This window comes from Arachis ipaensis, chromosome B4, assembly GCF_059453495.1.
Source record: "Arachis ipaensis isolate K30076 ecotype BB chromosome B4, ASM5945349v1, whole genome shotgun sequence".
In the NCBI taxonomy this organism is placed as follows: domain Eukaryota; kingdom Viridiplantae; phylum Streptophyta; class Magnoliopsida; order Fabales; family Fabaceae; genus Arachis; species Arachis ipaensis.
The window spans coordinates 107,399,353-107,417,467 of NC_142439.1; the positions used below are offsets into that span (position 1 = coordinate 107,399,353).

At 36.6% G+C, this 18,115-nt stretch overlaps 1 protein-coding gene across 1 annotated transcript; it reads right to left on the reverse strand.

Moving 5' to 3' along the window:
• Positions 1-8,230: 8,230 nt before the first annotated feature.
• LOC107637895 (formin-like protein 21b) lies at positions 8,231-10,113 on the reverse strand. Its single transcript, XM_021121375.2, has 5 exons — positions 9,624-10,113; positions 9,015-9,179; positions 8,796-8,940; positions 8,439-8,537; positions 8,231-8,293 (listed from the first exon to the last, which is right to left on the reverse strand). Exons 2-5 carry the CDS (start codon positions 9,023-9,025, stop codon positions 8,231-8,233), a joined length of 318 nt encoding a protein of 105 aa, XP_020977034.2. The 5' UTR covers positions 9,026-9,179; positions 9,624-10,113.
• Positions 10,114-18,115: the final 8,002 nt, after the last annotated feature.

Sequence of the window (18,115 nt, forward strand, 5' to 3'; positions counted from 1 at the left end):
AAGCTAGGTGACGCGACCGCGTGATCTATGCGGCCGCATCGCAGTGATGGAAATCCAGCGTGGCAAAATTCGAAACCAGCGAATTCTGGACTGTTTTTGACCCAGTTTGCGGCCCAGAAAACACAGATTAGAGGCTATAAAGTAGGAGAACGCATCCATACATAGGAGGCTCTCATAATTCATAATTTTATGAGTAGATGTAGTTTTTAGAGAGAGAGGTTCTCTCCTCTCTCTTAGGATTAGGATTTAGGACTTCTCATAATTTTAGGAGTGACTCTCAATTCAGGTTCAATGTTCTTTTATTTTTTTTTCCATGCATGTCTATGTCAGATTTAAGTTCTTTTGTTAATGCAATTTGAGGTATTTCAGTTTAATATTGCTTTCTTTTATTTACATGATTACTGCTTCCCATCTGAAGACATCTTTATTCCAATAGATTTACTTTTTCCCTTTTGGTTTTAGTTAAGAAATCAGTAACTCAGGAGTTATCCAACTTAACAGCATAATTGTTAATTGTTATCTTGCCAATTGAATTGAACTTCAATAATCCCAATCTTTTCTTAGGAAATAAATAGGATTCGAAGATCAAACCAAATAATCCCCTGACTTACCTTTACTTTATTAAAGGTTGACTAAGTGGAATTAAGATTCAATTTTCATTATCATTGATAAGGATAACTTGGTCTGGACTTTCAATTTCTCTTACCTTGCCAAGAGTTTAGTTTACAGTCATTTATTTATTTTACTTATCATTTAAATATATCTGTGCCCATTGCCCAAACTCCAAATTTCTCAAAACCCCAATTTTACAATCTTCATAACCAATAATAAGAACATACTTCCCTGCAATTTCTTGAGAAAACGACCCGAGGTTTAAATACTCGGTTATCAATTTTAAAGGGGTTTGTTACTTGTGACAACCAAAACGTTTGTACGAAGGGATTTTTGTCGGTTTAGAGACTATATCTACAACGCGACTGTTTTTATGACATTCTTTACTGGCAAAAATCCTAACATCAAAATGGCGCCGTTGCCGGGGAATTGCAAACGTGTGCCTTATTATTGGTTATTGTAAATATTTTTTTGCTTTTTGTTTGTTTATTTGTTTTTATTTTTGTTTTTATTTTTACTTTTTCATAAATTAAGAGGTTATTTGTTTTTATTTAGTTATTAAAAAAATTTTCAAAAATTTATTCTTAGTGTTCATCTTGATCTTCAAGTTGTTCTTTGCGTTCATCTTGACCTTCAAGCTGTTCTTAGTTGTTTTCTTCGTTTTGATCTAAAAATTTGAAATTTGGTGTCATTTTATTGTTTTTCTCTCTCCTTATTAAATTCAAAAATATTTTTTTATTAATTTTTTTCGGAAAAAATAATAAAAAAAAATATTTCAGATTTTTATTTTTTAAAATTTTTATCTTATCTTATCTTATTTCAAAAATCAAATTTCAAAAATTCAAATTTAAAAATCTTCAAAATTTAAATTTAAAAATTTTCAAATTTCAAATTTCAAATTTCAAATATTCAAATTTCAAAAATTCAAAATTCAAATTTCCAAATTTTAAATTTCAAAATTTAATTTTCAAATTCAAAATTTAAATAACCTTTTAATTTAAATTTATTTTTATTTTCATTTTTAACTTTTATTTACTACTATGAACTCTCACCCCTTTGGCTATGAGTCTGGTTACAATTATGTTGCAGGAAGAAGAAATTACAATGAGAACAGGCATCAAGGTTGGAACAATCAAAGATGGGAGGAGCCACAAAGATTTAATCAACCCTCATGGCAACAACCACCTCCAATGGACTATCAACAACCACCATCATATGCCTATGAACCTCCTCAACACAACTTTGGACCACCACACTCACAAGCCCCTTTCCGCCATTCACCTCCATATGACCCTAACCCTCAACCACCATACCAACCACCTTATGACCCATATGAACCATATATAGAACCACCCCAATTCCAACCCAATTACTCCCAAGAACCACCACTTCAATATTCATCATCTCCATATCCATCAATCCAAGAGCACTATGATCCTACTTATGAAAGCCGAGTGCATCAAGAGGCAAAGGATCGTCTCAAGAAAACAGTGGATCGATTTCAGGCAACCACTCAACAACTGGGGCAAGCATTAATTCAATGGGCTTCTAGGTACTTAAATACACAAGGATCAGCCACAGTCCCATGTGGATAGTCTAGTGAAGAGCGTAGCATGAAGGAAATACAAGAAACCCCAGTGGACGAGACAGAGAATGAATTCGTACTAGAACAAGTAGAAGACACTGTCATTGTTCAAGAAGAAGAAGAAGTAGTTGAAGACTTAGGAGATGCAGAACCTCCATGGGAAAGTCCAATCATAGAACCCCCTTCCAAGACGTTTGAAATTGATGCTGAGGAGGGTGTACAACCTCCAAAGCATATCATAGTTGAAGACTTGGAAGAGGTTGATCAAGAGATGGAGATTCAAGAAGAAGAAGCACAACCTCCCATACCCTTGGAAAGCAATGAAGAGGAGATTAAATTGGAAGATAGCTGCCAAGAGGAAGAGGTTGAAATTGAAGAAGCTTGCAAAGAGGTGGTAATTATCAGAGAAGAGCATAAGGGAGTGGAACTTGCAATTTCATTAAAAATACCTCCCACTAAGTTGCCATCATCCTTCACAACATTCAAGTGGGTAAAATCCATATCCATTAGCTTCCTAATTCCACTTGAATATGGGCTACTGGAGATGGATGGTCAACTTAGAGCTCTTTGTGGCATTAAGAGTAAGAGGAAGATGGTCAAAGAATTGTCCTGCAAGGTTCATTATGGTTGCAAGCTTTAAGTTTAAACGCAAAGGTTGGTGTAAAGCTCAACTGAATGGGTCTAGGAAGTTGTTTGACCGCTTTAGTGAGAATTCAGATTGCTCGCTACCCGGATGGAATCATGATAATCAACACAAAGACGGGTGTAAAAGCAAGATTTGGGATCCTGGAATCTGTTCTGACATCCAACACCCTGGGAGCCTAAGAATCTTTTTGAAGCTGCTCAAGGGTTTTACATGCCTAGTTTGGGACCCCGGAGGTTACTGGAATCACAAATATTGGTGGGGATTCCTGGATCAGTACAAGCACAAGCCACCATAGCAGGAATCTCATCAAATGTCCAACTTAAGGACTATAACTAAAAGTGCTAGGTGGGAGACAACCCACCATGGTATGATCGTTCCCTTTTCATTACTTAGTTTTATTTATTTTGAATTTTATTTTATTTTGTTATATTGAACCTGGAGTTTTGCATCACATTCATATTAACACTGCATTCTGCATTTTTCAGATTATAAAAAAAAAAAGCGAGCACGCGACGTGACCGCATTTGCGACGCGTCCGCGTCGCAAGGAGAGAAGAGAAAATAAAAACGAATAGAGAGTCACGCTGGAGCGAGGCTGGAGGCGTGCCAGTGGCACAATTCGTCCCACGCGACTGCGTCGCTGACGCGTCTGTGTCGCAGGGGAATACAAGCCTCCCACACGATCGCATGCCCCACGTGGCCGCGTGACTTGAAAATCGACGTCAACCAGGTGCATGGCCGAAAGTTGAGCTGGAGTTGGGCTGGACTCATGTTGGTAGCCCAAGCCTCACCACGCGAACGCGTGCCTCACGCGTCCGCGTCATATCCCCATGATGGCCACTCACGCGATCGCATGCCCCACGCGATCGCGTCACCCAGAATTTTGGCAAAAAGAGTTTCGAACAGAGAGTTGCGCGACCGCGAGGCTGAACTCGCGCTAATCGCACAAAACAGGCCATGCGATCACGTGACCCACGCGTCCGCGTCATTTGACCTTCTTGCGCACCACGCGACCGCGTCACTCACGCGTCCGCGTCACAAGCGGCGCACAGGATATCCAGATCAGCCAATTTTCTCATCCTTTCTTCTCTATTCCTTATTTTTTATCTTTTCTTATTTCTTTCTTCTTCCTTTCTTATTTTCCTTCACCTCCATTCTAGTTTATTTACATACTTTCATTCATTGCATTATTTTCATTGGTGTTAGAAATTTATTTGGGTCATTATTTCTATATTTTACTTGTGGATTATTAGAGGAATTATTTGACAATTATATATATTTATTTTTAAAGGGTTGCTTGCATGTTCAATTTATTATTTTCATTAGATTATTTAACATGCATGCTATGTGTTTGTGAACACACCCGTATGGCATTGTGCACTGCTTTTCAGTATCTTTTATCCTACTACTCTGAATGCTTGCTTTTCATAAACTCCCTTTACTATTGTATTAATTGAAATTAATTGTCAATACAAATGTGATGGTTTGTTACAAAGTAATGCTTGGTCTATGCTACTCATGCCCTTTGCCGGCATGCCAATAAACACCTTGCATTCACTTGTCTTTACATGCACTAGCTATTTCCCATTGTTGGCTTTTCACATGTACTCGCGAGCATGTGATAATGTCAGTAATATCTTAATGTTCATCCATCACCACCTTTTCCGTTATCTTCCTTGCTATATATATCTCTTTGAATTTAATTTACTTTCTCTTCCCTTTTTCAGGATGGCCACCAAGAAAGGAAAAGAGAAAGCCATTCCCAAATCAACAGCAAGGAAAGGAACAAAAAGAGCCCCAGCTGAGGAACTACAACCCCCATCCACTTGCACATCTTAGCATGCACCGAGGACGGTGCAATCTTTAAGTGTGGGGAGGTCGATACCGATCTCCGTGGGTTAGCACATCCCTGTCTCAACACCAATGTTTAAATTTTCTTTATTAAATTATTCCTGTGTGTTTTCTTCTCTATGATTGTAATCTATACTTTGTTCCAATCTATATGTCCATTATTTAGTATATTTACATGCTTGCATATGATTGAGGCCATTATTTGTTATTAACTCACTTATCCCAAATAAGCCTACCTTTTACATCACCTTTGTTAGCCCCTTGAGCTTTTAATCCCCTCTTGTTCTATAACCACATTACTAGCCTTAAGCAGAAAAATAAATTAAAAATCCCAAGTGAATCTTTGGTTAGCTTAAGATAGAAATTGTGCATCAACTAAGTGTGGGAACATGGGTTGATAAGGGAATGTAACATGTTTCTAATTTATTTGAATATTAGAAATTTGGGAACCTACTCATGAAAAACCAAAATAGAAAGATAATAGAAAATCCATGTGCATTGATAAGTTATGTTTATTTCTCTACAAAAAAAAAGAGAAAAAGAAAAAAAAAAGAGAAAAAGAAAAAAAATAATATATATATATATATATATATATATATATATATATATATATATAATAAATAAATAAGGGGACAAAATTACCCCAATGTTAAGTTAATAAAAGATCAATGCACATGTGATAAAAATTAAAGAAAATTTGGTACATGAGTATGGGAATTATACAAAAAGTGAGAATTATTGGTAGTTAGGGATGATTCTAAAGTTATATAGAGTATATGTATGTTAGGTGAAAGCTTAGGTTAATTAAAGATTCAATTTATAAAGCTCACTTAGCCATATACATATACCCTTACCCTTACCTTAGCCCCATTACAACCTTGAAAAGACCTCATAATGTTTGCATTGGTACATTAAATTTTTGTTGATTGGTTAGATGAAGAACAAGGTCTAGAAAGTATGACTAGAGAAGAGTAGAGTGATTGACCCTATACACTTGAGAGATTAGAGTGATATACACTACCAGTGAGGGTTCAACGCTTAAATTCTATGTTCCCTGCTTTCATGAGCTGTCTTCTTACAAGTTTACTTGCTTTTATTGTATAATTTGAATTAGTGGAAATTGGTTTGTATTTGTCTTGGAGAACTTATTTATTTTTAACCAAGTAGGTAGAATCATTTTGCATGTAGTTGCATTCATATAGATAGGTTGCATTTCATACTTTCCTCTTCATCTTTATAGCTTCTCTTGAGCTTAGCATGAGGACATGCTAGTGTTTAAGTGTGAGGAGGTTGATAAACCACTATTTCATGGTTTATCTTGTGCTCAATTGAGTGGATTTTATCAACTCTTTACCCACTTATTCATACTATTTGCATGGTTTTATATTTTCTTCCTGATTATGTGCTATGATTGAAAACATGCTTCTTTGATCTTATATTTGCTTATTATTAATCCTCTCTTATTACCATTAGATACCTTGATATGTGTTTTAAGTGATTTCAGAGATTACAGGGCAGGAATGACTCAGAGGATGGAAAGGAAGCATGCAAAAATGGAAGAAATACAAGAAGTTGGAGAAATAGCTAAGCTATCCAACCTGACCTCTTCGCACTCAAACGGCTATAACTTTAGCTACAGAGGTTCAAACGACGCGGTTCCAGTTGCGTTGGAAAGCTAACGTCTGAGGCTTCGATTTGATATATAATATGTTATAGTTTTTCTGACGCTAGGCGACGCGACCGTGTGATCCATGCGGCCGCATTGCAGTGACGAAAATCCAGCGTGGCAAAATTTGAAACCAGCGAATTCTGGACTGTTTTTGACCCAGTTTGCGGCCCAGAAAACACAGATTAGAGGCTATAAAGTAGGGAAATGCATCCACACATAGGAGGCTCTCATAATTCATAATTTTAGGAGTAGATGTAGTTTTTAGAGAGAGAGGTTCTCTCCTCTCTCTTAGGATTAGGATTTAGGACTTCTCATAGTTTTAGGAGTGACTCTCAATCCAGGTTCAATGTTCTTTTATTTATTTTTCCATGCATGTCTATGTCAGATTTAAGTTCTTTTGTTAATGTAATTCGAGGTATTTCAGTTTAATATTGCTTTCTTTTATTTACATAATTACTGCTTCCCATCTGAAGACATCTTTATTCCAATAGATTTACTTTTTCCCTTTTGGTTTTGGTTAAGAAATCAGTAACTCAAGAGTTATTCAACTTAACAGCATAATTGTTAATTGTTATCTTGCCAATTGAATTGAACTTCAATAATCCCAATCTTTTCTTAGGAAATAAATAGGATTCGAAGATCAAACCAAATAATTCCCTGACTTACCTTTACTTTAGTAAAGGTTGACTAAGTGGAATTAAGATTCAATTTTCATTATCATTGATAAGGATAACTTGGTCTGGACTTCCAATTTCTCTTACCTTGCTAAGATTTTAGTTTACAGTCATTTATTTATTTTACTTGTCATTTAAATATATCTGTGCCCATTGCCCAAACTCCAAATTTCTCAAAACCCCAATTTTACAATCTTCATAACCAATAATAAGAACATACTTCCCTGCAATTCCTTGAGAAGACGACCCGAGGTTTAAATACTCGGTTATCAATTTTAAAGGGGTTTGTTACTTGTGACAACCAAAACGTTTGTACCAAGAGATTTTTGTCGGTTTAGAGACTATATCTACAACGCGACTGTTTTTATGACATTCTTTACTGGCAAAAATCCTAACGTCAATGCACAATGTACCTCTTCACAAGCAGAGTTCACAGCTTTTAAACTCTTCTTAAATTCTGTAACCTGCAAAAAGAAGAAAGCATAACTGAATCAAACATAAAGAAAAATATAGCAAGCACCACCATACCTGAGACAGAAATTGAATCTTGAAAGAGAATACTCTTAACTTTGACTCTACTCGTGGCACCTTCATCAGCTCTAAAAAATACTGAAACATGACCAAATATATACAAGGATATGATTATAGATACATAGTATGATATTGCATTAGGAAAGGCCAAAAGAATTGTTTTATAACCAACATCTAAAGGAAAAGCGGGGACATGTAATAAATTGCTTCTTTCTTTCTAGAAGCAAGCAGGCAACAACAAATCTGTAACTATACGTGATATAGACCTTGAATTCATATGAGCTGCCTTCCAAGGAAACAGACTTCTTGTACAATTTTATTGATCATTATCATATGTTAGATTCACTTCCAAAATCAAAGCCTTGCCGCATTCAGTTCTTTAACCTCTGCAGCTAATTATTTATACCCAGAATTTTGCAATTTCCAGTTTCCATGCCAACAATTGTTTTTTCTTGTTTTTTCCCTTAAAATAAGTTTCCTCTCTTCTCTACTTCATTTCTCCACCATTCCTCCCAACTCCCTATCAGATTTTAAAGTAAGTAAAGGGTCTAAAAAATCAAATGCTGGTAGATGGATCCTAGTTATGGAGCCTACAAATAGTATCCTATATAATTCTGAGTACTTAGATTTACACTAAATTAGCTATTATAAATCATGATATGGCTATAACAAATTAGTACACACCTGTTCACATTTTCCCAAATTCTCTTTGTCACCAGTGTATCCCTTCATAAACAAGGGGAATCAAAATTAGAAAAGCAAACAAACCAGAGTAAAAGATATGTTTCTATAACAGCAGACGCCAAATGAGAAACCTTAGCTGACAAAACAAGATGTAAGAATTAAGTATGATAAGTTTGTTAATCTTTACCTTCAAAAGTTCCATCTCTTCTTTGGTAGGACAAAACTTAATGAGATTTTCCACCTGATCTACATCTAATACTGATTCATCCATAGCCAGCACAGCAGCCTGAGAATATCCATTTTAACATGTTAGATAATACTTAACCACATTGTTCGAGGTGGATATTTCAAATTTGCTGGCAAGAGCTATTACTGGTGGCCTTAGGCACATATACAAGTCAATCAAATTTCAATAAGCATCTTCTATGTAAATAAAAAACACTAATATTTACTAGAAAGCAACATGCATAAGAATGATATTTTCATTATAAAATCTTCTATCCTGAATGATCAAAAAACTTATTCACACCAATTTGCAGCTTACCATCATATCAGGAAGTGGCATCTTAACCTTAGTGAGCATAATTTCAATATTGTGCAAATAATTTCTCTCCCTTGCTTTTTTTAGCTGCTTGGGCATCGCTCCTTGTATCATTCTTTGCACCAGTACCATTTTCTCCCGCATCATCCTACCAAATCAATGAATACAAGTATGTAATCAATAATCCTGGATTATTCTTTGAACCACTAGATGTGAACGAACCTTAGTCTCATTAGTCTTTGTATCCTTTCCACTGACTTTGCCTTCCTAGAACAGATTCAGCGCCTGACACAGGCTATACGGATCCAATATCAGTGATGAGAAGGAAGAGCTTAAAGAACCATTGATCAGTAATTCCCAATCTTTTGGCTTCTATCTGCTTTAGCTCTGCAAATTCATAGCACACACAAACCACAAATGGTGTTAGAAATAATAAACTCTGTTTGAAGAGGCGACAATTCGCACACTTGAGGCTAATAATCTTCTCAAACAAAAAAGAAAACCCTAACGAAGCAAGAAGCAGAAACTCATAAAATTAGAAAGCCCAAAAAATAGAACCCCCAAAACCTTCAAAAATTCACAGAAGAAAAATCCATACACAGAGAACAAGTGAGATAGAGGGTGAGACAAAGAGAGAGCGAATGAGATAAAAAGTGATATGACGAGCGACAAAGAGAATGAGATTGAGAATTATTGTAGGTGGTCTGCGATTGCTTCTCGGCTACCCGGAAGCAAAAACCATTCATGCAGTAAAATCCCTAATTAAAAACCCTAAAATTGGAACCCAAAACCTCCCAAATTTCACAGAACAAACTAAAAATCGATACATACCTTCTCAAGTGAGCGGCGATGACGATGCTGAGCGACAACGATGATGCTGAGCAGCGACAGTGAGCACACGCGATGATGATACTGAGCGGCGACAGTGAGTACATGAGATGGCGATGCTAAGGCGACGGTCAGCGCACACAACGACGATGGTCTGCGCGGCGGAGCCCTAGCCGGCGTCGTCCTCTCCTTCCTTTCCCTCTCATCTTTTCTTCTCTTCTTCTTCCTGTTCTCCACTTTTCTGATTTTTTTCCTCTTGTGTGTGTGTGTTGAGTGAGGATGAGAGTGTGAGCTGGTGAGTGGTGAGCTGGTGAGCGGTGCAACGATGTGTTGAGTAGTGGGTGGTGACTGGCGGTGAGTGATGACTGGGTGATGAGCGAGGGTTCTTCGCGATGATGAGTGATGAGCTTTGGAGGGAACGAAAATTTTACTAAGTGTTGTGAGTTTGCTTTCGATCGAAAAAAAAAAGAGGGAAAAGCGCTTATTAGGCATCATTTTAAAAGCGTACCCAAAACTTAACAAATAGACTACTTTCAAAAAGCGTTCTCTTTGATATAAAATGTGGACCCATAGATATTAACATAGGGGTACGCTTTATAAGTGATTTCTATAATACCTAAGGCTACAATTTTTAAATGATGCCAAAATTGTGTTTCCTTTTCTCTAAAAAAAAGGCAACACTGAGAAAAGCGTAGCCTATTCTATAAATAGGCTACGCTTTTCAAATGTAGCTTAAAAAAAGTGTGGCTGAATGAGTATTTTTCTTGTAGTGAGGGATGCACTTTCCTCCACAAAACTATTGGGAGCAAATCAACACTTTCCTAGGAGAATTAAGCTCTAACATGGGACAACTAAGGATGGAGCACCAAGAGCATTTCATCATCCTCCATGAAATTAGAGAAGATCAAAGAGCTATGAGGGAGGAGCAACAAAGACAAGGAAGAGACATAGAGGAGCTCAAAAGCACCATTGGTCCTTCAAGAAGAGGAAGACGCTACCCTCACTAAGGTGGACTCATTCCTTAATCTCCTTGTCTATTTATTTTCTGTTTTCGGTTTCCATGCTTCATGTTCAATTATGTTTGTGTCTTTACTAGATGATCATTAGTGTTTAAGTGTCTATGTCTTAAAGCTATGAATGTCCTATGACTCCATCACCTCTCTTAAATGAAAAATGTTTTAATTACAAAAGAACAAGAAGTACATGGTTTCGAATTCATCCTTGAAACTAGTTTAATTATTTTGATGTGGTGACAATACTTTTTGTTTTTTGAATGAATGCTTGAACAGTGCATATGTCTTTTGAAGTTGATGTTTATGAATGTTAAATATGCTGGCTCTTGAAAGAATGATGAAAAGGAGAAATGTTATTTGATGATCTGAAAAATCATAAAAATGATTCTTGAAGCAAGAAAAAGCAGTGAAGAACAAAGCTTGCAGAAAAAATGGCGAAAAAAAATGGCGAAAATAAAAGAAAAAGAAAAAGAAAAAGAAAAAGCAAGCAGAAAAAGCCAAAAGCTCTTTAAACCAAAAGGCAAGAGCATAAAGCCAATAGCCCTTAAAACCAAAAGGCAAGGGCAATAAAAAGGATCCAAGGCTTTGAGCATCAGTGGATAGGAGGGCCTAAAGGAATAAAATCTTGGCCAAAGCGGCTAAACCAAGCTATCCCTAACCATGTGCTTGTGGCGTGAAGGTGTCAAGTGAAAACTTGAGACTGAGCGGTTAAAGTCAAGGTCCAAAGCAAAAAAAAAAAAGAGTGTGCTTAAAAACCCTGGATACCTCTAATTGGGGACTTTAGCAAAGCTGAGTCACAATCTGAAAAGGTTCACCCAATTATGTGTCTATGGCATTTATGTATCCGGTGGTAATACTGGAAAACAAAGTGCTTAGGGCCACGGCCAAGACTCATAAAGTAGCTGTGTTCAAGAATTAACATACTAAACTAGAGAATCAATAACACTATCTGAACTCTGAGTTCCTATAGATTCCAATCATTCTGAACTTCAATGAATAAAGTGAGATGCCAAAACTATTCAAGAGGCAAAAAGCTACAAGTCCCGCACATCTGATTGGAGCTAAGTTTCATTGATATTTTGGAATCTATAGTATATTCTCTTCTTTTTATCCTATTTGATTTTCAGTTGCTTGGGGACAAGCAACAATTTAAGTTTGGTGTTGTGATGAGCGGATAATTTATACGCTTTTTGGCATTGTTTTTACATAGTTTTCAGTATAATTTAGTTAGTTTTTAGTATATTTTTATTAGTTTTTAAATAAAAATCATATTTCTGGACTTTACTATGAGTTTGTGTGTTTTTCTGTGATTTCAGGTAATTTCTGGCTAAAATTGAGGGACTTGAGCAAAAATCAGATTCAGAGGTTGAAGAAGGACTGCAGATGCTGCTGGATTCTGACCTCCCTGCACTCAAAGTGGATTTTCTGGAGCTACAGAGCTCCAAATGGCGTGCTCTCAATTGATTTGTAGGGCTTTCCAGAAATATATAATAGTCCATACTTTGCCCGAGTTAAGACGACGCAAACTGGTGTTCAACGCCAGTTCCATGCTGCATTCTAGAGTTAAACGCCAAAAACAGGTTGCAAAGTGGAGTTAAACGCCAGAAACAGGTTACAAACTGGTGTCAACTCCAAGAGAAGCCTCTACACGTGAAAGCTCAATGCTCAGCCCAAGCACACACCAAGTGGGCCCCAGAAGTGGATTTCTGCATCATTTTCTCATTTCTGTAAACCCTAGTAACTAGTTTAGCATAAATAGGACTTTTTACTATTGTATTTACATCATCTTTTGGAACATCGTTGGATTATCCTTTGATCTTTAGATCACATTTGGGGGCTGGCCATTCGGCCATGCCTGAACCTTCATCACTTATGTATTTTCAACGGTAGAGTTTCTACACACCATAGATTAAGGTGTGGAGCTCTGCTGTTCCTCATGAATTAATACAAAGTACTATTGTTTTTCTATTTAATTCAAGCTTATTCCGATTCTAAGATATTCATTCGCACCTCAATATGAATGTGATGATCGTGACAGTCATCATCATTCCCAACCCATGAACGCGTGCCTGACAACCACTTCCGTTCTACCTTAGATTGAATGAGTATTTCTGAGATTCCTTAATCAGAGTCTTCGTGGTATAAGTTAGAATCCATGGATGGCCATTCTTGAGATCCGGAAAGTCTAAACCTTGTCTGTGGTATTCCGAGTAGGATCTGGGAAGGGATGGCTGTGACGAGCTTCAAACTCGCGAGTGCTGGGCGTAGTGACAGACGCAAAAGGATCAATGGATCCTATTCCAGCATGATCGAGAACCGACAGATGATTAGCCATGCAGTGACAGCGCATTGGACCATTTTCACTGAGAGGACAAGATGTAGCCATTGACAACGGTGATGCCTAACATACAGCTTGCCATAGAAAGGAGTATGAATGATTGGATGAAGACAATAGGAAAGTAGAGGTTCAGGAGGAACGAACGCATCTCTATACGCTTATCTGAAATTCTCACCAATGAATTACATAAGTATCACTATCTTTATTTTACGTTTTATTTATCTTTTTAATTATTAAATCTCCATAATCAATTGAATCCGCCTGACTGAGATTTACAAGGTGACCATAGCTTGCTTCAAGCCGACAATCTCCGTGGGATCGACCCTTACTCACGTAAGGTTTATTACTTGGACGACCGAGTGCACTTGCTGGTTAGTTGTGCGAAGTTGTGACAAAGAACTAAGATTATGAATGTGCGTATTGAGTTTTTAGCACCGTTACCAAGGAATAGAACCGTCACGATTTCCGCGCACCAAAAAGCTTTGTTAGGTCCTCTACAGAGAGTTGCACCTTAGCTTCTCTTAGCTTTCTCTTCAAGGTCCTTTCAGGTTCAGGATCAGCTTCATCAAGAATGCCCTTGTCCTTGCTCCTGCTCATATGAAAAGAGAGGAGAAGAAAATATGGAATCTTCTATGTCACAGTATAGAGATTCCTTGAGGTGTCAGAGGAAAATAAAAATAGAAGGATGAGGTAGAGAAGAGAGAATTCGAACTTATCAAGAGGGACAGAGTTCGAATTACTGATAATGGAGAAGTGTTAGTCCTTTAAATAGAAGGATGTGGGAAGAGGGGAAGAATTTTCGAAAATAAAGTAAAAAGATTTTGAAATAATTAAAAGAAATTTTGAAAATTTGGTAAATGATTTTCGAAAAATAAGATTGGAAAAGAAATTAAGTGATTTTTGAAAAAGATTTTGGAATTAGAAATTAAAAAGATATGATTGAAACTTAATTTTGAAAAAGCTGTAATTGAAAAGACATGATTGAGAAGATATGATTGAGAATCAAATTAAAAAGAGAAAGTTTTTAAAATTAAAGTTGATTACTTGACCAACAAGAAATTAAAAGATATGATTCTAGAATTAAAACTTTTGATCCTTTCTTAATAGGCAAGTAACAACTTGAAAATTTTGAATTAAATCACTAATTGTAGCAAGGATTTTTGAAAATAGTAATAAATAAAAAAATTGAAAAGAAATTGATTTTGAAAGGATATGATTGAAAAGATATGATTTGAAAAAGATTTGATTTTGAAAAATTATGAAAATTTGGAAAAGATTTGAATTAAAAACAAAATCTTCCCTCTAGTGTCCTCCTGGCGTTAAACGCCCAGAATGGCATCCATTCTGGCGTTTAACGCCCAGCCAGGCACCCTGGCTGGCGTTTAAACGCCAGTTTTCCTTCTTCACTGGGCGTTTTGAACGCCTAGCTTTTTCTGAGTAATTCCTCTGCTGAATGTTCTGAATCTTAAATTCTCTGTCTTATTGACTTGAAAAGACACAATTTTAAAATTTTTTTTTTTTGAATTTTTAATGATGAGAAACAACAAAAATGAAACTAATCATGGAAAAACTAAGATCAAATAAATAATGCATGCAAGACACAAACTTAGAAATTTTTATATTAGAGATACTAACAAATTGAGAATGCATATGAAAAACAACTAAACACACAAAACAAGAGAATTTAAAGATCAGAGCAAGAAAATCATCAAGAATAACTTGAAGATCAATGAAGAACATAATGCATATATTCGAAAAATGCAAGAAGAATAAAGACATGCAATTGACACCAAACTTAAAATTAGACCCTAGACTCAAACAAGAAACATAAAATATTTTTTATTTCAAGATTTTATAAATTTTTTTGTGATTTTTTAAAAATTATTTGGAAAAGAAAATAAAGGGATTCAAAATTTTTAATAAGAATTCCAGGAATTATGCAATGTTTGTCTAAAACTTCGGTCCAGGAATTAGACATGGCTTACTAGCCAGCCAAGCTTTTAGTGAAAGCTTCGGTCCAAAACACTAGACATGGCCAATGGCCAGCCAAGCTTTAGCAGATCATTACTTTCAATAGCAAAGTTGATGAAAATCAATAAGCTCTTGTGTTGATAAGTTGACACCTCGGTCCAAAAGTTTAGACATGGTTTCACAACCAGCCAGACTTCAACAAATCATCATGAAACTCTAGAATTCATTCTTAAAAACTTTGAAGAACAGAATAGAATTTTTTTTTGTATTTTTGAAAATTTTTTTTCGAAAACAAAAAGTAAAAAGCTTAAACATAAAATAAAATTACCTAATCTAAGCAACAAGATGAACCGTCAGTTGTCCAAACTCGAAAAATCCCCGGCAACGGCGCCAAAAACATGGTGTACGAAATTGTGATCATCAATGGCGCTGACAACTTGGTACGCACAATTGTAATTTCAACTCTTTATCACAACTCCGCACAACTAATCAGCAAGTGCACTGAGTCGTCCAAGTAATAAACCTTACGTGAGTAAGGGTCGATCCCATGGAGACTGTCGGTTTAATGATGACATGTCATAAAATAATATCACATGTCATCCTCTAGATGACAAAAATTCTAATTTAACTCCCAAGACCAATTTAAAACAATTTTTCCAAGAGCAAATACATATTTTGTGAATTATTTTGACTATTAAATCTTAGGACTATCTTTCCAAGGTTGATTCCTTTTTATTAAAGCATCCAATCCAAAATTCCTAACCTTTATATGTTTTGAGCTAGTAATGTAAGCAAGGTTCTGAAAAATCAAACCAGTCATTGAACTGCTCTAGCTATTGGTTCACAGTTTTATTGTTTCAACTAATTCAACTATAGTTCAACCAGAATAACCATTTTATGGTCATTTTGTAAATCTCAGTCAGGTGAATTCAAATGGTTATGGAGGATTGATAATTAAAATATGAATAAAATATAAAATAGGATAGAGATACTTATGTAATTCATTGGTGAGAATTTCAGATAAGCGTATGAAGATGCTTTGTTCCTCCTGAACTTCTGCTTTCCTATTGCCTTCATCCAATCATTCATACTCCTTTCCATGGCAAGCTGTATGTTGGGCATCACCGTTGTCAATGGCTACTTCCCGTCCTCTCAGTGAAAATGGTCTAAATGCGCTGACACTGCACGGCTAATCATCTGTCGGTTCCCGATCATGTTGGAATAGGATCTATTGATCCTTTTGCGTCTGTCACACGCCCAACACTCGCGAGTTTGAAGCTCGTCACAGTCATCCCTTCCCAGATCCTACTCAAAATACCACAGACAAGGTTTAGACTTTTCCGGATCTCAGGAATGGCCACCAATAATTCTAGCCTATACCATGAAGGTTTTAATCTTAGATTAGAAACCCAAGAGATACACATTCAAGCTTGATTGCATGTAGAACGGAAGTGGTTGTCAGGCACGCGTTCATAGGTGAGAATGATGATGAGTATCACGGATCATCACATTCATCAAGTTGAAGAACGAGTGTATATCTTAGAGAAGAAGTAGGCGTGAATTGAATAAAAAAACAGTAGTACTTTGTATTAATTCATGAAGAACAGCAGAGCTCCACACCTTATTCTATGGTGTGTAAAAACTCTACCATTGAAAATACATAAGAACAAAAGGTCTAGGCTTGGCCGAATGGCCAGCCTCCCAAAGCGTGAACAAACAAGCTCAAAGATGAAAAGTGTGTTCAAAAGTCTCTCTAATACAATAGCAAAAGGTCCTATTTGTAGAAAACTAGTAACCTAGGATTTACAGAAATGAGTAAATAATGCAGAATCCACTTTCGGGCCCACTTGGTGTGTGCTTGGGCTGAGCATTGAAGCTTTCACGTGTAGAGGATTTTCTTGGAGTTAAACGCCAGCTTTTGTGCCAGTTCTGGCATTTTGACGCCATAATTTCTACGCTGACTTGGAACGCTAGTTTGGTCCATCAAATCTTGGGCAAAGTATGAACTATTATATATTGCTGGAAAGCCCAAGATGTCGACTTTCCAACACAATTGAGAGCACGCCAATTGGGCTTCTATAGCTCCAGAAAATCCACTTTGAGTGCAGGGAGGTCAGAATCCAACAGCATCTGCAGTCCTTTTTTAGCCTTTGAATCAGATTTTTGCTCAGGTCCCTCAATTTCAGCCAGAAAATACATGAAATACAGAAAAACACACAAACTCATAGTAAAGTCCAGAAATGTGATTTTTATTTAAAAACTAATAAAAACATAATAAAAAATAACTAAAATATACTAAAAACATACTAAAAACAATGCCAAAAAGCGTATAAATTATCCGCTCATCAGTTCCCACCTCAAAGGAAAATCGAATTTGCGATCGAATTGCTGTTGGGAGCCGGACCAGTATCGATTGTGCCGTATAGAATGGCTCCGATAGAGCTGGCAGAGTTAAAGACTTAGTTGGAAGAGCTTCTGAACAAGAGGTTCATTCGACCGAGTGTAACACTGTGGGAAGTGCCAGTTTTATTGGTGAAAAAGAAAGATAGAGGAATGTGTTTGTGTGTGGATCACCGACAGTTAAATAAAGTAACATTGAATAACAAGTACCCGCTGCCAAGAATAGATGACTTGATGGATCAATTGCAAGGAGCTGGAGTGTTTTCCAAGATTGATTTGAGATCCGGTTACCATCAGATAAGGGTGAAGGAGGATGATATTCGTAAGACTGTGTTTAGAACACGCTATGGACACTACGAGTTTGCGGTAATGTCTTTTGGGTTAACGAATGCACCTGCTATTTTCATGGATTCCATGAACAAAGTCTTTCGTCCCTTTTTGGATAAATTCGTGGTAGTTTTCATAGATGACATCTTGGTTTACTATAAGACGGCAAGAGAACATGAGGAGCACTTGAGGATTGTGTTGCAAATCTTGAAGGAGCGAAAGTTGTACACTAAGTTGTCAAAGTGCGAGTTCTGGAAGGAGGAAGTAAAGTTCTTAGGCCACGTGGTGAGTAAAGGAGGAATAGTTGTAGATCCTTCAAAGGTAGAAGCGGTGATGGAATGGGAAAGACCGACGACTGTGACGGAAGTCAGGAGCTTTTTGGGCTTAGCAGGATATTACCGAAGATTTATCGAAGGATTTTCCCGGATTGCATTACTGATGACGAA

Bases quoted from the DNA above. Each gene is read 5' to 3' on its own strand.
- LOC107637895 (XM_021121375.2), bottom strand. The intron at 8,538-8,795 runs GTAAGCTGCAAA...GGATATTCTCAG, and splicing joins TGCCACTTCCTGATATGATG to GCTGCTGTGCTGGCTATGGA. The intron at 8,294-8,438 runs GTAAAGATTAAC...TTGTTTATGAAG, and splicing joins AAGAGATGGAACTTTTGAAG to GGATACACTGGTGACAAAGA.